The sequence below is a fragment of the Trachinotus anak genome, unplaced genomic scaffold (assembly GCF_046630095.1).
Source record: "Trachinotus anak isolate AG129_WGS33_773 ecotype Australia unplaced genomic scaffold, CSIRO_AGI_Tana_v1 ptg000019l, whole genome shotgun sequence".
Lineage (NCBI taxonomy): Eukaryota > Metazoa > Chordata > Actinopteri > Carangiformes > Carangidae > Trachinotus > Trachinotus anak.
The window spans coordinates 11,375,001-11,399,239 of NW_027273870.1; the positions used below are offsets into that span (position 1 = coordinate 11,375,001).

The 24,239-nt window shown below is 37.7% G+C and overlaps 1 protein-coding gene across 2 annotated transcripts in view; it reads left to right on the forward strand.

Annotated features, from left to right (window-relative positions):
• sorcs3a (sortilin related VPS10 domain containing receptor 3a) overlaps positions 1-24,239 on the forward strand; it is a 217,077-nt gene that overhangs the window by 179,629 nt on the left and 13,209 nt on the right. For both annotated transcript variants that reach the window (XM_071504406.1, XM_071504407.1), the window contains 9 exons: positions 202-309; positions 1,074-1,191; positions 1,319-1,452; positions 4,981-5,094; positions 7,265-7,436; positions 15,539-15,725; positions 20,125-20,258; positions 21,896-22,019; positions 22,497-22,609. In XM_071504406.1, coding sequence (XP_071360507.1) covers positions 202-309; positions 1,074-1,191; positions 1,319-1,452; positions 4,981-5,094; positions 7,265-7,436; positions 15,539-15,725; positions 20,125-20,258; positions 21,896-22,019; positions 22,497-22,609 — 1,204 coding nt within the window. The remainder of the gene's footprint in view (positions 1-201; positions 310-1,073; positions 1,192-1,318; positions 1,453-4,980; positions 5,095-7,264; positions 7,437-15,538; positions 15,726-20,124; positions 20,259-21,895; positions 22,020-22,496; positions 22,610-24,239) is intronic.

The window sequence follows — 24,239 nt, forward strand, 5'->3', positions numbered from 1 at the left end:
CAGACTTTTGATATTTACCCAAAGCTACAGTAGCTAATTGCATAGAGACTCAGAGACTCGTCTGTTGAGACAAGCCAGTCACTCTGATCTCCACCTAAATCCTCCCCTATGACCAAGCTCTAATACAGAGCGTCTGTTTCCATGCCATTGCTATTGCTGGGTTTGTGATGAGAATGTGTTCTGACACACACACACACACAGGGTCAGCTTTGATGAGGGGAGGCAGTGGAACCAACACAGCTTCTCCTCTGTGCCGCTGTTCGTGGATGGAATCTTGGTGGAGGCTGGGGCCGAGAACCAAATCATGACGTAAGTCCAGAAAGATCCAAAAAGACTCAAATGACACGTTAAAAGGTGTTTTGTCTTTATAGGGGTGACGTGAGCTGAGTGAAAGGTGAATGATATTTTTGCTACTTTGTTCAGTCCTCAGCAAAAAGGCTTGATGGATAAAGGACTTTTAGAAGACATCCATTCAAAGCTTTGTGGTATTTAGTCTTTATTAAGCCACATTTCTGCGGGTTAGGTAATGAGTCATGTAGGCTGTTAGTCAGACCTTTGTTGATATTAGATCGTTTGACAAATGGGTTTGATCATAGGAAAGCTGTTGTTAAATCTTAAAATCCCTAAAAACATGGTTTCAAATCTTAAATATGTCTGTATATAATTAAATAGCCATAATTAACTATGCAAAAGATTGTGTTTACTTATTATATATGAAGAGTTTAATACTCAAAAACTCAGTTTCACTTCATCAGGATTGTGTGAATGCTGCTAAGATTTCAATGATGGGGACCAAACCAACCCCTGACTGCCATCACTTGCCTCAAACCAGTGAGTGAAGAATCACAGAAACAGGCAGAACAGTTCAAGCATGTGTTCATGTAGGTTCCATCATTCACAGTAAAAGCCAGATTGAGACAATAAATTCTGAGGGTGTGATTTTTGTAGTTGTGTTACTATTATTGATAAGAATAAAATCAAGTCAAATAGGCATAAAACATTAATTAATTATGATGAATGATAATCAACACCCAAACAGGAATGTAACATATGTGTATTATTTGCCTCTGTAGCTTTTTTGGACACTTCAGCCACCGTTCTGAATGGCAGCTCATCAAAATAGACTACAAGTCCATTTTCAGCAGGAAATGCACAGAGGAGGACTATCAAACCTGGCACCTACACAACCAGGTGAAACGTGTGTGTGTGTGTGTGTGTGTGTGTGTGTGTGTGTGTGTGTGTGTGTAAAACTGATTGTGTTAAAGTTAATGCCATAAAAAATATCACACAGTAGTTATGATGCTTGTTGTGACCACAGGGTGAGCCATGTGTGATGGGACAAAAACAGATTTACATGAAGCGCAGGCCTGGAAACTACTGCATGCTGGGAAAAGATTACTCCAGAATCCTCTCAGCTGAGTCCTGTATTTGCCGAGCTCATGATTTTGAATGGTAAGATGAAGTTTGACTTATTGTCAAGGGGGATTATGTTTCTCTTCATTGTCTGCAAAAGAACTTCATTAACAGCAACGTTTGTTCTAAAACACTGCCACACATGTTGAAGCTTTACTTTCAAAGGGTGTGTGTTGTTTTCTTGTGTTAATACTTTGATTATTTGGCATTGGGCTGATGCCAAGTCTGAATGTTTGTATGAATGCTACGCCCAATCAAAAGTAAAAATACGACAGCTCTGATGTCTTGAAAACAGCTTCCCTTCATTATCCATTGGTTTCTTTAGAGTGCATTCATCCAGCTACCATTAAATACCCTCTTCAGACCAATCAAATATGCTCTTAAGAGTTGATCTAACCCACCTACTATAGCTATGAACAATTCAATCATATTACCTCAACCTTGTAACTGCATAAACTGAGTTTAGTTTAAAGCAGGCAACAGATAAGGCAGTAACACTAATGTTTTCAGCTGTAAGACTCATCTTTTTGACCGACTCTAAATTCATCTGGTGTAAAACTTGTGCCAGATTGGAATATGTGGCGATCCGCTGTGGCGACCCCTGAGGAGAGCAGCCAAATGACAAAAAAAAACAAAAACTCATCTTTTAGACCACTGTAGATGAGACTGTCCTGTAAAAAGCGCATAGGTCATTTGTGCAGTAGGTTATATTGACCTATAGTTACATTTTGTCGTTAGGCGACATCTAGTGGCCATAGTAATTATGAAAGGAGCAAAGGGAAAAGTGCGGAGACATAGTTTACAGAGCGACAAAGTCCACGTCAGGAGGAGGTTGGGGTGGATGGATGGATGGGTCCACAAAACACAGCAATATGACACAGGAGAGTGGTGATCGATTCCCATGTGAAAGCAACAGTTAATGCTGTTTCTATTATCCATGATCGTTCGACAAAGTTAACCACGTTGTTGTTATTATTATTATCATGACAACAAAGCCTGTGTAATGTTGAATGTTAAAGTACTTATTTTAACCCAAGTCATAATAATTTCCTAAACCTAAGCAAGTAGTTTTAGTGCTTAAACCTAACCAAGCCATGACCATTATTATAGTAACCATGGTGATGAAAGTAGGTATGCCACTCTCAATACTGTCTATGTGTTTATTATTGTAACCATGACAACTGAGGTCTGGTATACGCCTGCTGCTGTAGGAGCACTATTTCAGAAGACACTCCTATGGGTCATATCAGAGGGCTTAAGAAAACGACCTGTATGGTTGTTCAGGTTGGAGGACCTGTCTTACAGTACATACACTTTCTAGTCCTAATGGTTTTCTAATTACCACATCTTTTTAACTAAGCCCACTGAGTTGATACGGATGTACTTTGAAGAAAATTAGCTTTGGATATGTGCCATTGTAGAAGTACTACAGTACTTTTACTTCTAGTACTAAAGTACTACTTCATGCATTGTTTCATCAGAACAAGGAACTGGTTTGTACAACAGCAGCACAGACAAAACTACAAGCATGTGTTAGAGATGATTTAAAAAAAAAAAAAAACTGAGTGAAAGAGAAAGTAGTCCGTGGGTGATTTACTCCTTAGTAGTAAGTGGGGTGTGCCATCTTCAGTGATCAGTGAATTAACAATACGACAACTCAAGCATGCAGCCCTGGCAAGAGAGGAATACTATACAAACACTATTTCCACTGTTCAGCTCAGAGGCCAATTTTCAGCCCTTTAAGTGGAATCCATTGCATATGCTTTTCATGTGTCTCATTAATTTGCTCCATTTGCATGTGTATTCTCCAATAATCTGATAAGTTTGGGGTCGTTTTACACAATTTGCTCATAATGTCTGTCTCCATAATGTCTGTCTGCAAGCTCTCTGTGCTTGTAATTCTGTTGAGACAGCGTTGGGGGGTGGGGGTAGTTTCAATTTGTATGCAAATCGTAAATGGTTGTATTTTTATCTTGTATGACAGGGAGCAGAAGAAAGCCAACCCAAAATACAGCATATGTTAACAGTGTTTGTAGAAGGTCAGAAAGTGAGTGCTAATTGGTTCCCACTGAACTAGTGTAAAGTTTGTCCTCTTTTATGCCTGTTTCTGAGTCTGATTTCTGCCTGTCTATCTTGCTTCATCTCTCTCTGCAGGGACTTAGTTGGTGCATGCTTAAAATTCTAAAATGAGGATTTAAAAAAACTACCAATGCAGAAAGAAGCTCAAAGCTTTAACTTAATTTCAGGTGTGAAGCATCTGTCTGCCACATGATCAGCTCAAGTGCATACTTATAATTTTATCATTATATTGTATATACAGAGAAATAAACCTCTATACTTTTAATTACACATTTCCTGATCTAAATTAGGGAGTCAGGAAACTTTCAGACCTAAATTGTATGGTGAAATTAGAAAAATTAAAAATACAAAAATAAAAAACTATTGTGCGATTGCTTGTTTGGTTTGGTTCATTCATGCTGTTGTGAAAACTGTACATTCGAACTCTGGTCCAGTTCTTTTTTGGTGTGGTTGTCAACAACAACATTTAATGATAGAGGATATGTGATTTTTTTGATTGCACAGGCCAAAAAATAAAAAGATTTCTGTTCTTCAACCTTTTTGGTTATAGTCATAAACCTGGTCTCCTTTGAAAACAGACACAATGAGTATAAGATACAGTACATTGATACAGAGTTACAGAGGTAATTTTGCCTTGCCTATTTTTCTGGAATTGGAATCTATCAGGCTGGAAGCTATGGAGGTATTCACTTAAGAAAATGTTCTCTCTTTCTGAATTAGTGAGATTATTATTGCAAAATTCAGAAATTTCTTCTGATATTTATATGGTTTGAATGCTAAATGTATTACCAATTGAAATAGAGATGTGATGATATTGTCATGAAAAGTTTGAGCCATATTCCCAATTCTGGATGCAAAACTAGCTTCAGCATTGGTGTACATAATCTCATTCTTTAAATATGATCTTGGCTGTTTTGTCCCAAAAGGAACTCCATACTGACCTTTTACCTCGTTGGTCATATGCACCTCTGTGAACGATCTGTCTTGACTGCTCGTTAATGAATAGTTCACACTGTTGTAATCACAAAATCAAAATGGACTGGTCAGCCACAGGCTGGTTAGTTTTGTTTATTTGTTCTGGTTTGGTAAGTAATTGATAAATCAATGTCATGACCATCATCAGAATGGACATTTGCTTACCTTGCTTTGCTAGATGTAAATCATGTTCTGATTGGAATTGCTAGCAGGCAAGTGAGAGTTAGTCATCGTTGTGTATGGTGACAACCCCCCCACCCCCCTATAGTGCGTGTTTCTGTTCCCACACCTTCACACTGTTGTGATGCATTTGTCAACAGTGGCCTTAATCAATACATAATAATGATGTATCTCTGTGCCAGACAATCCTCCAGTCACCAGTTATGAAGAGACTGAACTGATAAGACAGGGATGTGAGACACAGGGATGTGAGACACACTGTGTAACAATATGTCCCTTTTCACATGCTGATATTGATCAGGTGCTGTGTTGATGTGCTTTGCTGTCTGACAGTGATTATGGTTATGAGCGGCGTGGGGATGGGAACTGTCGGCCTGCTTTCTGGTTCAATCCCTCCTCTGTGTCCAGAAGCTGCAGCCAGGGCCAAGACTACATCAACAGTACAGGGTAAGAACTGCTTACATTTACACTGTAAAATGTTATATACTATTCATTCATGTACTTTATTTTTTATTTTTTGGGACAAAAATAAATCTGTTTTGCAGCATTGTTTTTGATGCTTAAGCAGGGTTTTAGAGCAGATACAGATCACAGATTTAATATGATTAGAATCACAAAACTGAATCAGATGTTGTGCACCAAGAAGCAGCTGCTCACAATATGACCCAATCTCACCCTAACTTTACAATTGTGAGTTACTTGTACTTGACTTAATATTTCCAAGTTATGCCACTTTATACTTCTACTACACATAAAACATATAGCAGTACATAGTTACCAGTTACTTTGTTTTGCATATCAATATATGATCAATTTACGTCATATGATGGACTATCACAAATTAAAGGCAGTGCATACCCACATAGGTGTTTACAGTCAGTGTGGCTGACTAGACTTGTTCAGGTCGGAGCTGTCCAAAGCCTTGCTGGAATTTATGTGATGTCACCAAACTGAATGCCCTAATACAAATTATAATTTGTAACTTGTCAACAAAACTAATTATAGAGACAGAGGTGCCAGTCAATCTCACTTTGGCCACACCAACACCAAAGGTGTAATCAGGGAAATAAGTAAAAATACTGCTAGGGTTTGACCCGTGGATGCGAGTCATTGATCTACCAAATGACTAAAATAGTTCAAATGAGCTCCACCTCAACCTGCTTTACGGTAAAATGCTGCTCACATTTGAACTCATCAGTTATATAACAAGATAAAAATATAATCTTTTAGGTCTCAGATTTTTTCCACCTTGAGAGGGGGGTGGGGCAGGGAACAAATTATGGTCAAATGTTAGAAAGAAGTTAAGACTCCCCATGTCATTATCTAGAACAATAAGGATTGCACATAACATTGACTTCTTCCCATACATACTAGAAACAGGGTTTTAAAAAAGAGAAGAAAAATAGATTAACCATGTTGAGTCTGTTATTTGAGGAAGGAGACCTGATGACTTCCCTGCCCTGTTTTTTTTTAACACCTACAGCTGAGAAATTACAGAAACACAAAGGTGGGGACATATTTTACTGTTCAATCTAGAATACTTCTTTATCTTCACATTTAGAGGAAGATTGTGTTATTTCTTTATCAAAAGTTACATAGATTTTAACTTAAGCATCTGAGTACTGCCTCTGTGGTGGTAATGCACCTACTACCCTGGTTTCCAATTGATGTTAGAAAACAAATAAGGAGAATTGTATTGCTTCCACCACTGGCATCAACTGCCTCACATGCCAATGTGGTGAAGAGGTCAGGTGGCCATGATTAATCTCGAGACAGTCCTGCTGTAAAAAAAAAAAAAAAAAAACGAGCCCACAGGTTGTTATGACCCATAGTTACATTTTGTTGTTAGGCGACATCTAGCGAATGTAGTAATTATGACAGAAGCAAAGCATAAAGTGTGCTAACATAGTATATAGAGTGACAAAGTCTGCATCAGAGGTGGTTGGCATGGATGGATGGGTCAACAAAACACAACAAAATGACACAGTAGAGCAGAGTGGAAGTAGTAGTTTATGTTGTTTTCATGTTGTTCAGGATGTTGCATTGAAGACAAAGTTTAAGCATAGACTGTAAATAAAGATGGATGTAGCCCCCATGAAGTCACCCATAAGTGTCTGAAAAGTAGTTTTGAAGCTCAGAGTGGGTTGCATTGCCATCACCATTTTGGTAGTGCCTGAATCCACATACCTCCTAGGTAACTGAAAAATGGTGAAAGAGGTGGGTCGTGTGTGGAGCTGAGGCTTCAGTGAATGGTGGTGCCAACAAGATGTGCCTTCTGCGTTTGTTTTGGGGGCTCCCCAGGGGACCAACACCTTGCAAAGCTTAATCACAGTGGGAGTGTTTTATTCACTACCGCTGAGATTAACCATGGCAAGGTGTCTCAGCCACTGACATGGCTTGTATATAGTTAGCTAGTCTATTTTTGCACAGACACAGACTGTTCAGACACAACAGCTGCACTGACACAAAACAGTTTGTAAAGCACACGCTCATGTAGCATCTAGGGGATTACTGTAAAAACTAAAGTAATATGTAATCTTGAGAAGATTGAAGTAGAAAATAACTAAATAGAATTCATTTGAAGAAAGACTAAATTCCAACTCGTGTCTTTTCAAAGGTATCGTAAGGTTGTGTTGAACAACTGCACTAAAGGAGTGAAAGAAATGTACACGGCAAGAAAGCAGCAGTGCCCTAACAGGCCTCCTAAAGGACTCTTACTGACCACCAAAGATGGCAAACTCACTGCCAGCCTGGGCAGCAACGTCACCTTTTTGGTGCATCTGGATGAGGTGAGAACACAATTAACATGGGTCCCTCACTGGACTAGCAAAATACTTGTTTTTATTCAACCTATTTTTATTTGAAGCTAGATTCATTGATTTTTTTCCAAAAACCCTTTGACAACAAAACTTTGGCAGTCAGACTCCAGTACTTGCCTCATTTGTGTCATATCTAAAGGAAAACAAATTTTCTGTGTCTGTTCGGAATTCTATATCTGGAATAGTCAACATTCATATGGGGCATCACTCAGGGCTCAGTAATGGGTCCATTGTTGTTCAGTTTGTATATCTTAGCTCTGGGTCATCTTACATGATCTATTAAATCACTGATTGAATCCTTCAAAGATTAAAACAGCTGGATGTCCCAGTCAAATTCTTGTTACTACTGACACACATTATGAAAAAGTCTTTTTATTAAGTGTTAATATCAAAAATGTTTATTATTGTAAGTTTAACAGTACATAAAATAAAAGCCAATGTTTTGGTTATTGCAAAGCAAAGCTTGAGACCAAAGGTGCTGCATGAAACTGAGTGTGAAGGTGTTCTGTCTAGAAAATGTCATAACAACAAACACCATGTAGTTTACCAAAGCCTGAGGCAGAAATGCTGAAGTTAGAATACTGCGCTTTGTGGGAAAGTAACATGGTTCTTAGCACTCTGAAAAGTTTAATAGAGTCAAATGGCTTGAAATTGCTCATACAATGTAAGAGTTCTCAGCCAGAGGCAGAAGTGAACCTCACCAGAGACTCTGTTAGTGAGTGAAAGGCGCTGTGTTGAGAGCCAGGCCTGACAAACTGCCTCACATGTTTCTAAGGCAGAATATGGTCTGTTGACATTAACTGCAGGCTTAGGTGTTAGCAATAGTGTTGTGCTGCTATTGCAACAGCTCAAAGTAAATTTGTGTCCCCTGGGGATTTGTCCAGGCCCAGTTGTCATATTACTGTGTGATGAGTTGAGGAATTGAGGCCTATTTCTTTCATTAAGAGGGGGATTGTCTGATGGAAAGGGGAAGGGGAGACGCAGGAAGGGAGGTGGGTAGGACAGGGATTTCATAAAAGAAGGGTGTGGTAAAGAATCTTTGTAGCATCAGCCCTCTTTGAGAAAATTCTCAAGATGAATTCAAAGTTTAATAATTAATTTCTTGTGAAGAGCAATTGGCCTTGATATTTAATGGGTAGAATACTCTGTGGCACATATCCACATTTGAAAATAAGGGTGAAAGCTAATAAAGAAAAAAAAATGCACCCTTGTTTTGGTCTATGATAAGACACACATGACCACATGGTACATTTATTTTTGTATTTTTTGGAAAACCTGAGCTTTGTGAAAGCGACTGACTTTTCACTAAGCAGTTGGAAGTTAAACGATTGGCTTGTGCCTAAACGACATCAACCAAATCTCAAACAATTCATGTAGAATTTATCCATCATTCCATAAGAATGATAAAAGATAAAAAAAAAATCTGAAATGCAAAATAATAGAATTTTAATCATGTGATAAAACATGCGATGATGGTGATTAACTATTGAAATTCAGTGATTAATTGCAATTAAAAAATATTTATCATTTGGCAGGCCTAGTATTTACAGTATATAGCGTATGTGTGAATGTGGTGGCAGAATGACTTCCACAGTGTTTCGTCTTGGTTAATACAAGCTCCCTGTGATCTCCCTGACAATTGTTTTGTCAGTTTGAATTTTTATCAGCCACGTCTGTTTTATACTGCCGTTACATTTGGGGTAAAATGTTGTACAGTTGTTCTTGCTCATGTTATCTTTTTGTGAAACATATTTCTGCCCCAGTGGAAAAGCTCAATGGAATCCCCTGCCAACAAGCATTGTGATCAAACATGACAGACACGACTACTGAGGATTCTCAGCTAAAATATTAACTGCAGGGTTCATTTTTAAACTGCAATCATAATATTGGATGAATTTGTCCTGACTTACTTGGGTATTGGGAGAAATTAGTTAATATGAAAAAAAACCTTACTGTTATTTCCCATGAGGCGCACGCCAACCTTTTTTGTCAGTGTAAAATTTCACTTATTTTAAAAAAAGATCTAGTCATCTAATGTGATGTAACTGCCAAAAGGTAACATTTTGTAACAGCACACCTCATGTTATAACCATTCTTATTCCCACCAAAGTTGTTATAGCAGATAGGATAGCAAACAATAGCCACATCTCTTAACTTAACTTTCTTCATTCTTCACATCAAAAATGAATGTTTAACAAATAGCACAGCAGAGGGTTATAGCCTCTTATTTTTTATTTTCTTATTTCTTATTCTCTTCTTATTACAGAGAACTGTAGAAAAGAGCTTGACCATTTCCAAGCAGTTGCCACCTCTGTTGAACCTGTTGAAGAAATGTAGCCGGACGAGTAGTTTTGAGACAGCAGTGAAGAGGCTTCAGACTTCACTCTGGGTCCTATCAAGCTAAACATAAGTGTCTTTCTTAGTTTCAGACCGATGCAGTTGACATTTTCCTGTCCACCACCCACGTTGTTTAAATAGCAAATATACTTGTGCCCATCCGTGCCAGATGGGCATGTTAGTCTTAAAATTAGGTGTGGTCAGGTGCATTGTTGGCACATTGCTATCTTGAGGCAGCGGAAAGTTATTGGTGTAGTATTTTACTGTTATTTCAGGGGGCATTATCAAGAGAGTAATATGCACCTACGTAGGCAGCTACACAACGCATTTATACCTGTTATACAAAAGCAGAGTGTGCTGAAAATATGCATTTCAGATGTTTAGATGAGTCAGGTAGAACATTACAATACAGCCCTCAGAAGGTCAGAGCACTCTTCATGGCATATTGTGTGTTTCATAACATTTCCATGTGCCATGGATGTCTCTTGGGCATGAATGAGGTTCTGCAGACAAGCGTTCTTTCTTACTACCTGTTAAATCCACAGAGGTGTAACTTGAAAAAATCAAGCTATGCAGCAAGCAGTATATAACAAACATTTCTTCCAAGTAAAGATGACGGTTATAAGGAATTTACATTAAATTTTGTTTTTTAAAAATCAGGAATTAAATATGAGTTTATCTTTTCATGAATTTTAACCCTTTGTTATTTAAAGAGCTGAGGGAAACTGCAGTGTTGGGTAATTTTTGGGTTCATCACTACAATTAACATCCTTCACATTACACCTACTATACTTATTTGAAAAATTGTTAATACAGACATATTGATTCACTTGCAGCTTGAAATATTTGTATTTTTATACAAGGTCATTTAATTCAATTTCAGAGATACTGTGTAATTTTTTTGTCACCCATGATACCTTTTACAATAACCTGTTATGAAAAAGCTCTAAATCATGAAAACAGCACGTTGTTTATTGACAAACTATTACAGTACATTAAAATATTGCTATGAATAACACGACCTCTGCTCTGTCTGCTGTGGAAATAACCAGAATGACAAACCAGAATTGTCCACAGCTCCAGTGTCTTTTGTTGTCACTCCTCACATCGACACTGTAGGTGCAGTTTTGACATGTACATTAACAAATACTGGCCTTGTGCATCCAAACCCTTGTCAACCGGTACAACAGTCCTCTCATTGCAAACTGACACTGATGTCCCAGCCTCAAGGCTCCAGCTACAATGTTTTTGGATCTGCTCAGCCCTGGGAGATGTATGCATACAAAGAATGGCATTTAGAGAGATGGGTCAGCATCAGTCTCATGCGGATTAGTGAATTCCATTGTGGTTGATATAAAGAGCAGGCATGACCGCTGAATGGACAGCCAACACCAAGGGAAGCTGAGTTACATTGGTGCCACCAAGCCTGGGTCTTGTTTGCATGCCAGCTCATTATAGCTCTTAACAATGCCCACACTGTCTAACCCTGTTCTTAGCTATTCTGTATTCTCTGCAGCCACTTATGAAAAATATCATTTTCGAGGCAAAGTGACATATTTCCCCAGAGGCCTCAAAATAACCTCCTGTTTTGTTACACTCAGAATCACACAAAGAAGGGATCTGGGTAGCGATGGACGGAAGGAGCAAAAGAGCAGAAAAGATCAAGAAAAAAATTTATATATTTTTTTTTTATTAAATCGTGAGTTTTGGTTGAACCAGCATGTAAATGCAGTGTTACAAATGACAATCCCACTAACACTACAATTTGTCATGGGGGTTTGCCTTCACTGGCCCAGGGGGGTGGGGGGTCACAGTGGCAACTGGAGCCACCAACACTTCCGCTGTGTGCTGATCCTTGGATGGTGCCAGATGTGATTCCCAGAGGAAATGCAAAGGCAAACATGGTGAAGTGGTTGCATAGATGCACATGTGCACACTTGTGTGTGCGTGTGTGTGTGTGTGTGTGTGTGTGTGTGTGTGTGTATGATTAAATTAATAAAATTCTGTAAGGATTTCTTGAACAAAGTTTCATGACTTTTCATTATTACATTTCTTAATGTTTACCAAACTATTGTTTTGCAAATTAATATTTGCCAAATATGTGCAAAGTAAAGTGCATTAATGCCTGACTTATGAAACAAATTATTTGCAGACTGTAATTACAGCAAATGTAATATCTAACTATGTAATTACTGTAATTTTATAGTGTAAAGTTATACTGACCATACAGTTGCAATGAGCAAACAAATCAGGATATGATTTAAATGAAGAAAAATCATACTGATTGGCTATAAAAAGACATGCTACAAGTATTACAAATGTGCATGTGTCTGTGTGTGTGTGTGTGTGTGAGAGAGAGAGAGAGTGTGTTTATGTGTGTGCATGCGCGTGTTACTTCTACAACATGGCTTTCATTTTTGTTTTGCTACCTTTTTCATTCTGAGTCCATGTTCAATGATCTGTCTCTGCCAGTTAAATCTTAGTCTTTCCCTTAACCATCCTTGGAGTGACATCCTTCTATCTTACTATACAAACGTAAGAGGAAGAGCTGAAAGAACAAGTTCCAGTCTAGTAACACTGTTAAATTTACAATATGTGTTAAAATGTTTTGCTCTCCCTTAATCACATGGATGTTCTGTGAACAATAATCTGTTTCATTGTCTTTTTTTCTGGAAAAGTGCAAAGCATTGTCAGATTTTAACATGCCATAAATTGTGTCAGTGTTTCCAAAACTCAAAACAATGGCCATAAACGGCACTGATAATCTCAAAACACAAAAGTGTTGAACATTTCATCCTGGTAGCTGAATGTGAGAAGTTGGTGAGGTAGTGCTTCCTGTCAGATCATCCAGAGCTCCTAAAAATCTCCATAAATCTAATGTTGTTGTTTGGTTAAAGATGATTCATTATAAGTAAATGAAAACTGTTGTTTTAATTTCAATTGGTAGACCTCTTAAGCAGCAATCCACAGTCTGGAAGTATGTCCTGCAGTCAGAAAACATGTTAGTCATCAACATTATTCATTTGTTGCAGTCAAGGTTTGATTTGATTTTATAACAGTTCATCTTTAATATTTCATGGTGAATGGCAGTTGGTAGTTGAGCAAGAAGACTTTTATTTTTTATGAAAATATTATGAGAACTGGACATAATTTCAAGCTCTTGCAACTAAGGGTGGCATTGGTTGCATTATGGTAATTCTAATGATCACAAGATCATAAATTTCAAACTTCCCTGTCAGGGACTACTACTAGGGCTAGTTGTTATTGCCCAAGCACAATATGTACAATAGATATACTGCCGTAACACACAAATTAACACATATCCCAAGATGGCATTACTCAGGAGTAAATCAGAAGCCTGCTGACCCACAGAATTAAAACAACAATATATGAATCATTCATTATCCATACCACCTATCCTTATAGGGTCACAACAGCCAATCCCAGCTGACATTGGGCAAGAGAGAGTAAACCCTGGACAGGTAACCTGTCTATCACAGGGTTGATATGATGAGACAAGCAACCATTCACAGTCACATTCACACTTACATGCAATTAGAGTTTAGACCACCCAACCACCTTCCAGTACAACCTAAATGCCTTCCGTTTTAACTGAAATCTACTAGGATGTGTGCAAGCTTTTCATTTGTATATGTGAGAGGTTTCAGTTGTGTCTGTGAGAGTGTTTAAGTTGTGTATGTAAAAGTTTTTCACTTGTATGCATGTCAGGCTTTCAGTATAGTATGTGAATGAGTTTAGATTCATATGTGTGTGAGAGGAACTTTTTTACTAGTATGTGTTAAGGTTTTCAGTATTATATGTAAAAGGTTTCACCAGTTTTAATGAGTTTTTTTCAGTTGTGTTCGTGAGGGTATAATGTTTCACTTGTTTGTGTGAGGCGGCTTCAGTAATGTATGTAAAACCTTTTCACTTGTATGTCTGTGAGGTTTTCAGTATAATATGTGAATGAGTATGGTTTCATATGTGTATATGCATGGTAATTCTAGATAATGTCCCTCACAGCCCCTCATATTAAAATACAACCTTGCAAATTATGCTGAAAACAAAACCCAAATCCATTTCAGCATTTGGCTCTTAAAGTACTGGAACATGGGATGAACTTCCAACTGAAGTCTGATCTGAACTTTCCTGGTTCTTTAAATTTTTAATAAACTTGTTGATCCTGTCTTTGACAGGAAGGCTGTTACCACAGCAGACAATAGCATATAACAAGGCATAACTTTACTGTAATAAATTGGTTTACAGTAATATGTTTAACTGCATATATTAAAAGTCCCATATTGTAGAAAGTGAGATTTCCATGTCTCTTTTGACTATAAAGCATGTCTAGGTTCTATATTAATACTATGAAAGTTTCAAAGCGCTCAGTCCACAGAGAAATACACACAGCCCATGTTCAGAAACTCTGCCTCAAAACGAGCCGTCAGAACTTCCGTAACTTTGTGATGTCACAACAATGCAGTTACTGCTCTCAGCCATGCACCACGCCCAGCCCACCTGGACCCACCATCCAACTTTGCAGGATCTGGTTTCTCTGAGTGTTTACTTGAAATCTGCTATATTTTTATTTGATCACTCAGAAAACAGTCAGCCACTTACTGACCTGAAACACTAAAGGTCAGATTAAAATGTTAAATTCATCAAAATAAATAAAACAGAAATGACAAAAATACAAAGAGATAATCCATAAAATAAATCATAATTAAATAATATAACTAAAAGATTAATTAAAATAAAGTAAATAATAATAAGAAATCGTTAAGATGGAGAAAATAAATAAGATGAATACTAAGAGATAATCCATCAGAATAAAATAATATAACCCTAAAAGATAGTTCAGTGAAAAGAAGATTAAATATGTTGCAATAAGATAAAATGAATCATAAAAGTAACTAAAGATAAAAATAAATAATAAATAAATAATGTTCCCTAAAATAGACTAAGATCTAATTAAAAGCCAAATTAAAAAGGTATGTCTTGAGTTTGTTTTTGAAAATATCAACGTTCTGTGCACCCCTCATATCTTGCTAAGGATATCAAAACTTCAAATAAAACACAGGAAAAGTGTAAAATATGGGACCGTCAATATTTTGGGTGCTGCATATTAATATTTGTAGTTCTTGTTAATATTTGGCTTGCTGTTGTGCCTTGCAGCTTCCAGCCTTTCAGAGAAGTAGACTCTTTTTTGCTCTTAAAGGGGACTGGATTGGTTGGCATTGAAACGCAGCTGAGTTCCACCTGCTCTATTCTTTCTTCTACTGACACACTGCAATAAGAATTGTCTTTTGCGTGTTGCACTATACTACTACAGATTACTTTAGGGCCCCATTGCTCTATCATGCACTCACACATTGAGTGCTAGTGATTGATTACAGCAAGGTTCATGATATCATTGGTCATACGGTTATATCTTGAAACTATTAAAATCTAATAGAGGATTCTTTGTCTTCTGTAAAGAGTATGCACTTCAAAAAGTTCTATTCCTGGCCACCTTCCAGCATCATCAGACCACTCACTGTTCTGTACATTGTATAGAGTACATTGTCATTTTCTATGGCCTTTCCTCTGATTTGCAGTGCTCCTCTTTCAAAGCAACCACCTGATGATTGTGTTTGGCCTTTCTGTGGTGGTGAGGGCCATTTCACATGATAAAGTGATGTCAGTACATAGTGTTCACCCGTAATTGAATGAAGCCATGTTGTGCTGTGTTTCAGGGTGACTCTTTGCGGACTAACATCCAGCTGGATTTTGGCGATGGCACAGCCGTGTCCTATTCCAACTTGAGCTGGACTGAGGAGGGGATCAAGCACGTCTACAAGTCTGCAGGAATATTCCGTGTCACAGCACTGGCTGAGAACACGCTCGGTTATGACGCAAACACACTCTTCCTGCATGTTACATGTAAGGGCCCACACTCTAACAAAACAAAACTGCATGCTGCTGCTTTCAGCTGAAAACCATGCTATTAAGTTTACCATCTGGGGTTATTATAAAGGGCATAAGTTCTCCTAGGTATATGGGGAACATGTCCTTGTCACTGGACAGAATCCTTTTTTTGTACCCCTTTATTTTATCATTTCAGGTTTTGTAATGGACTGCACTTACAGTGCTTTTCAAGTGATATCAACCACTCAAAGCACTTTACACTACAAGCCAGATACACCCATTCACTCACACATTCACACAGCACACACACCACTGTTACATTGGGAGCAATTTGCTGTTCGGTATCTTGCCCAAGGACAGACATGCAGACTGGACGAGCCAGGAATCAAACCACCAACCTTCCAATTAGTGAGCAACTAGCTCTACCTCCTGAGCCACAGTCGGCCCAGTATTCTTCCTGAAGTCTCCCTGAAAATTATTGTGTGACTGGTGGTGTGACACCACAGTCCAGATGAGTGAGGGGAGGTGTTGACCAAAGTTTTGATATGCTCATCTGGGTAACTTTCCATTATTACATGAATTTAAAGCAACAAACATAACAAGCAGAAAGTGGTTCCCTGGGTTTCACCTCTCAGGCTACAACCAGGCTGCTCTACTTTTCATTTATTGTTATTGAGGCTGTATGGAGTCTGAAAAACAAATATTTAGACTAGATTTCTATTTGCTGATGATGCTATAACTGCTAACAGATGCTTTAAAGGTCCCATATTTTGCAACGTGAGATTTCAATGTATTTTTGATGATATAGCAGGTCTAGGTGCTGTATTAATACTGTGAAAATATCAAAAGTGCTCAGTCCGCAGAGAAATGCACACAGCCTGTATTCAGAAGCTGAACCTTAAAATGAGCCATCAGGACTTCCATAACTTTGTGATGTCACAACAAAGATGTCACTGCCCACAGCCACGCCCCAAGCCCAGCCCATCCAGATCCACTACCTTTTAGGTTATGTGTTTACCTGAACACTCAAACAGAAAAGAGGCTCAGAGCCTCTCTTCTGATTGGCTCACCAACTTCTCATATTTGGTACTTAAACCACAAATTTATCTTTTTTTGGACATCAAAACTTCAAATAATATATAGGAAAAGTGTAAAATACGGGACCTTTAAATGAATACCAAACATATGGCAGCAAAGGACAACAATAACTATCAAATATTTATAAGATTATGAAGAATCTATAAAAAGAAATAAAAAATTACATTTACTGTATGTGGGGTTTGTGGTCAGTCTTTTTTATCCATTATTACTACCATTATTAATCTAAACCCCTGGTCATTATAATGTTCCGCTTCTCAGTTTAAAACACATTAGGCAGTTTCAGAACTACTTCAGCGATTACAAAATCAGTCCTTTTTTTGTTTTACATATCATCTAATGGTTGATAAAAGAAGAAAATATTTAACCAAAAGCAGCAATGCATCATTCATGTATTTTATTATACCTAGCTCCAAACATGTTCAGCTGAATGACAGCCACATTGGTGAGCTATGCTACACTCATAACTGTCCTGCCCTGACCTATACACAGGATTATGTAATTCAGCAGCTATGATAAACAGAAACAACTTTTGGGAGAAAGGTCATAACAAACTTGCTTATGTGCAGTTTCAGTTTGGGCAAAGGCAGACGCTGTGAAGAGGAACTTTAAGGCCACTGCAGCTAATTGCCAGTTATCTGAGGATACAACACCAGAGCAATGGTTTATTTTTAAGAGGAGCAAATTTTACACAGCAACACACAAATTACAGGAACTTCATGCTTTCCAACTCTATTCAGACAGCAATAAAAAAGTGTATCATTTGAAGTTTCCAAGGGAATTATACTAGCTCATTTCAGTATATATTGACTTGTCTCTTTATCTTGTTAGTTACTCTTTCATCGATTTGTTCAATCCATTTTAATTTAACTTTTTGCCATTGTGAAGTGTCAGCCAGTGTTCTCTGAATTTATACATTTCTGAGGGCAACAATTTTAGCTGGGTTTATTTCACAGTGTAGGTGTTGCTTTCAGGAGGAAATATCAAAAACTACTACAATGATTTCTCAGCTGAGCATATTTAATACTAAATGGCTGTCTCTCATTCAAACACACATAAGCATACACACACACAAATACTGAGCATCTCAAAGTGGTGATAAGGATTTGTTCTGGTTTAAGAGGATGAGAGCCTTGGTGAGATGAGCATCTTAGACCACTTTGCATTTTGCAAATCTTTTGTTGGAGTTTTTCCACTAATGTAGTATATTACATCTGCAAATTCATCCCTGAGATTACTGTAAAGCAACCTAGACCCCTGCTAGATCCTGTTAAGTTCTGTGTAAGGATGCAGCACCCAGAAGGTATCATGTCAAAAATAAATGATGGCCTCATCATATTTTAGATGAGGTGCCCATTCTAATATGGGACTTTTTTAGGTGAAATCACCAAACCCAATGAGTCACAATGAACTTTTAACATAAGTGAATTTTGACATGACCACTTTATAACTTCAAACAATGTCAGAATATAATTTGATCTTTTGTCATTTTGAAGTATTCAAGACAGTTTTTTTTCATCATTTCCAAGAAATGAATTTGCTATGAAATGGCTTAGCAAATAACTGGTAGGCATGAATTAGAATTACTATTATCTTAAAATCTGTATGGTTTTGGTAAGGCAACTCAAAGCACACAATACTGAAAAAGTCAGCAAATGGTTTACTATTTGGAGAAACAATCAACCTATCATAGCTCAGTGGAGGTAATAAGACTGTTAGCCCCATCTACCTGTATAGCAAACCAGTTAACTAGCTACTTTCATGAAAAATAGTAACAGGAAAGTGCCCACAAAAATGGCAAGATGTGTGAACGAGGTCAACACAGTTGTTCTAAGTTTACTTACGGAAATAATAACTCACATAATCTAAAATGTATTCAAATTATGTGAAAAATTACTGCCCCTATGCACTGTGACAAACTCGCTAGCACAAACACAATGTCAGGCTGAATAAATAAAGGGAATTTAATTGGCAGTTTAGTGTAATTGTTAGGCTAAGACGAGAACCAAAATCACAATTTCCTCTCACCTTAACCACAGTGTTTTAGCAGCCTAAACCCAACCATAAGCAGGTATTGAATCCTGATGTGTGGTTTCAAAGTCTCTTTGTACGCCCACCAATCATTCATCAAAACAACTTCTCTGCTTTTGGTAACTTAAATTGTTTCCTGTGAGAATAATCTAGACAAAAATAATTTCCTTCCAAACATATTTGGACCGATTTAGCAGTATCACTTCTAGGAATGTCTGGAATTTAATAAAAATAGACTGGTCAAGGTGAACCCTCTGCTATAGCTGTCAAGGATTCATGGTTGTAATGCAGTTTAGTAGATCAAAACTGCTGTTTATATAGAACATTTTTGACATCTTACATAGTTATCTGGTAGGAGACCCAAATCATTTTTCATGTACAGTGTGTGCTTTGTGGTGTAGTTATGATAGAGAATAAAACATTTGATTATCCCATCAATTTATCAAACCAAATGTGCATAAGTATGGATTAAAACTCTATTTAAAAACCTTGTTTCACCCTGATAAAGCAATAGTTGTCATTTGTTTGTTGTTTAATCCATTTGAGGATTATTTTCTCCAACATACGAGGACAAAATAAAGAAATTAAAAAAACATTCTGCCAACTTACAGTCATTGTTATTAATAATAACTGTACTGTCAAAACTTGTTGGTTTCCAAAACAATGCGGAATCTGAAACAAAAAAATCTCCTGCCATCACAGCATGCCCACTGCTAAAAAGCTCACCATATATGTCTATTAGGCAATCATTTCATTCGCTAAACTATCAAAATTAGCAACATTTTGTCTAAACTTAACCAGCGTTTTAGGAGCCTAAAACCAAGCACAAGTAGGTATTGAATCCAGATGTCTAATGTCTGGTTCCTTCCATCATTTGATATTAATGCTCATTTGGCAATGGCTTGAGAAATTCTTCCATAAGTAGATCTTTTCTGGGAGTTTGTTCTCCCATATTTGTTCTGAAAATATTTGGATCCATTCTCCCATCCATTTTTTTTATCCACTTGTTCATGGAGGATTAGTTTGGAACACGAGATGGAGCCTGCCCTAGAATGCAGAAAAACACTTTGGAATGGTTACTAGTTTGTCACTGGGCTAAAACACACATTCGCACTTTTTTACTTTTTTTTTTTTTTTTCACCAGAGGTACAGGTCTTTGTGATTTGTGATTTTCCAATTGACTTTTTTATGTGAAGGAGAAACACACTCTCAGGGAAGTCTCATTGCAAACCACAATGCATAATATCATAATTCCTCTGTGGTGTGTCCTTCTTAAATTGTTTAGGTCCAGTCGAGAATGTCCAGCTGCTTGCTCCCTTTGTGGTCATAAGAAACAAGGAGGTGAACATCACAGCAGTGGTATTGCCCAGCCACCCACGCACTGTCACCTATTTCTGGTGGCTAGGCAACAATACTGAGGTAAGTCTTCCAGGACAAGATTTGTGAAAATACATTTCAGCATTACTTGTTATTGCTTTCTATATTGGCTTTTATGTGTAATGCTTTTTAAAGCAACGTTTTAATATAGATTTGAAAAGTGCAGCGTCTAACCAAATGGATATAAAAGGATATAAAATGGAAAAGCTAAAAGCTAAGTAAACCCATAAAGTAATTTCACCTGCTGAAACATCACGCTGACATGAATTTGTGCCTGAGAGGTTTTTCCAACTTTAAGTTTTTTCCAGCTGTAAGATTACAAACACAGTGAGGTGTAGAACTGATTCAAACATAGCTGTACAACTTTTCCCCAGTAAACCCTGCTTCATCCACTGTAAATCTTTGGCTATTTTGCCTTCATCAGGGTGGTATCAAAGGTTATTTCCAATTTCCTTATGAATATAAGTAAATTAACCAGCAATTTGACTTATATAACATTAATTCTATAGTCAGTCCATTTTTCCATTGTTTTGGTCCAAACTTTAACATAACAGCCATTTGTACAGACATTCATGCTCCCCAGAGGATGTCGCCCACTGACTTTTGTGGTCCCCCACTGACTTTGGTTACCAGTTCTAGCACCACCCTGAGGTATACATGTTTACAAATGATGGATAGATTGTTGTGAAGTTGGTACAATATTTAACATTCCCAGAGAATGAATGTTAAAAACTCTGTGCATGCCCTGATTTTTTTGATGTTTCATCTAGCCACCAACAAGTCAACATTTTGACTTAAGTGCAATATCTTATCTACAATGTGAATTCTCACATATATTGGTACAGACGTCCAGGTTCCCCTGAGGATGAACCTGGCTCAACTTTTGCCACAGCGTGATGTCGTTCGGAAAGGCACTCATTAGCCAATCACATACATCCAAATGCCCATTCAAATACTTTGAAAAAAGAACACCTCACAAGTGAATGTGAATGAAAGACAGAATGGCTGCAACTGTGATATCTCTCCAGAATTGTAAAAGCCTTTAAATGCATCTGTTGCTCAAACCTGGATTGTAGTTTATTGTCTCCCTGGGACCTTAAGCAGCACATCCCCACCAATTCAAGCCCCCTGCACTGTTTTAAAGCAGGGCTTTTTTTGTTTAGCATGCTCACATTAGCATTTAGTTCAAAGCATCAGTGTTTGCTAAGTAAATGGATACATGGATACATAAATGGATACATACAACACTTACATCTACACATGGAGTGCTTCTAACATTCACACACACTCATACACTCATATGCTGATGGGACAGCCATCAGAGGCAGTTTGGGGTTCAGGTCCTCCAGTCCACATGTCGAAGGACACTTCGAAGGACACTTCGACATGTGCTCGGGATTGAACCACCGACCTTCTGATAAGTGGATGACCCGCTCTACCTCCTGAGCCACAGCCGCCCATGGCTGTTAACATGACCACAGTGATTTCTCAAAACAAAATATATATCAACATCTCTTTAATTTCTCTGTCCTGTTTTTTGTGAATCTATCAGTTATGTGGCTTATTGATGGGTAACCTGTAAAAATCCTGAAAACAACCTCAGATTGCCATGTGCTAGGGAGGTGTAATGTGATTTTTTTTTTTTTCTTTTTCCTATACCCTAAATTCTACGCTTGTAGCCAGTGATAACATTGGACGGGAGTATCTCATACACCTTCCCTAGCGAGGGAATGCACACCATCACAGTCCAAGTGGCTGCAGCCAACACTATATTACAGGATACCAAGACCATAGCAGTCAAAGGTCAGTATTTCATTATTCTTTCATATTGGCACCTTTTTGGCTCTTCTTATGTTGAAAAGCAGTTAAATACATCAGAATACATCATTTTCTTCTTGACTTGTGTTGTTATATTCTGACTATTACTTGTGTAACATGTTTCTGAAATAAATCTGCTCCTGGTTCACTAAAATATATTACATTAGTGTTAAAACCTCTTAAGAATATGTCTTCATTTGAAGTTAAGTGATCCAGCAGCATGTATCTGTAAAATGCAATGATTTATTAGTGGTGGATGGGCTGCTGTAAAGCTGTGACATTTTCTAATTATCTAGAAGTGCAAAGGAAAGTGCAGGGGATATGAGAAACTCATCTTTTCATCAAGTGTTAACTACCTGAAATTCAACTTGAGCAGAATGACAGTTGGCACAGCTCCCTGAGAATAATGCCTCTGGATCTGAGTGAATTAATGGCTGATTCTCCCCCAACTCTACTCAACAGAATTCTTCAAATCTCTACTTCTATCTTTCTCCCCTAATCTGGACGAGTTCAATCCTGACATACCAGAGTGGAGACAGGACGTGGGGAGAGTAATTAAGAGGGCTCTGCTCCAGGTGAGTGATTTTTATTTTTTCTGTCGTTCTGTCTCTCTTCCCTCCACCCTTCTGTCTCTCTCTTCTTTCTTTTCTGTCTTTTTATCTCCTACTTTTTTTCTCACCCTGCTATCTCTCAATTATTTTTCTATTATTTTGCTGCCCAATACTCTGGGCCTCTGGGTGCAGCAGTTGAATGCCTCAGGCCAACCAGATATTCATCATCAGACAGGTGTGAAGACACCTCTACTGTCCTTCTCTCCCAGGATGGCTTCATGAGCACCAATTCCTTGATTTTAAAAGTACCAAAAAATGATCTCAAAATTCAAACCATGGTAGGAACCTATAAGTGATGATACCTGTAACTATGTCTTATGTGTGCTGTGTGCTGTGTGCTGTGCGTGTGTGTGTGTGTGTGTGTGTACACGTGTTTGGAGGGGTGGAAGTGCTCTTAGTATGTGTGGGAAGTTCACCCATCATTGTTAAGTGCTACTCATCTCCTCATTCACAGCTTATGAATAGTGGACTGCTTTTGATGGTGCTGTGCTTTGGCCATCTTAACAACATATTGAGTGTTAGAGCTGCAGGTGGGTGCTTTTGGAAGAATATTTAAATGAGTGAAGTGAATTTCATGGGTAACCTGGATATCACCAGACTGAGGCCTATGCTTTTGAGCCAATTTACCTTTTCCTGGGCCGTGATGTCATTTAAAGTGAAAGGCTTCTGTACGTCTCTAATCACAGAAGTCAAAGAGAATTAAAAACTGGCATGTTCTGAGTGTTCATTCAGTTAAACTCTTTTATTATTTGGATGAAATTTTGTGGGTATGCTTACAAATTTTGATTCTGATATAGGCTCTTATGAACACTGGCTGGGCCCACAGCACATGTGCCAGTATGCTATAGTATTATAGGATTTTATAGTAAGCTGCTACTAGTTCTGTCCGAACATTTGATTTATTTTGACAGTATGACAGTTACATCTGTCTCAGTGCTACATTGTAAGCTTACTGCTATTTATGTGTCATATTACAGAAAGCAAAAAAAAGAATGGATTAATTACAGAAAGAGTGAGCGACTGCCCTGAGGCCCTGGACCTCTGTGGAGCTTAAAAGGCTCCACCTTCACAGTAATGGCAAATTAGTCTGTGGAAATTTGATATATCACATATTTGTTTGTTAATGTTCTGTCTGCACAACTAAAGCCCAGTATGAACTGAAATGATAAGGGCATTAAGTAATTGAAGAGAGACCCTACTTTAAACAAAGATATTATTTCATTTTATATTTTAATTACATGGTGCATATTCCTGTAAATAAATTAATGGTCAAATAAGAAGTTCACATTTATCATGCTTCTGTGCCAGCGACAGCTATGACTGATTATGTTTTTAGATTGTCAGTCCATCCATCCCATTCTCCCTGAGGAAATGTCTTCATGCATGAACATATTAGAAATTGCTGGTCAAAGGTCAAGGTCATTGTGACCTCACAAAACAAGTTTTTGCCCATAACTCAATAATTAATACACTAATTATGACATTTCACACAAATGTCTAATAAATAAAGGTAAAAGGCCAACTTCATTGTGATGTCAAAAAGTTCTACAAAAATGCTTTTCTGCCCATTATTCAATGTCAAAACTCAGGAAAA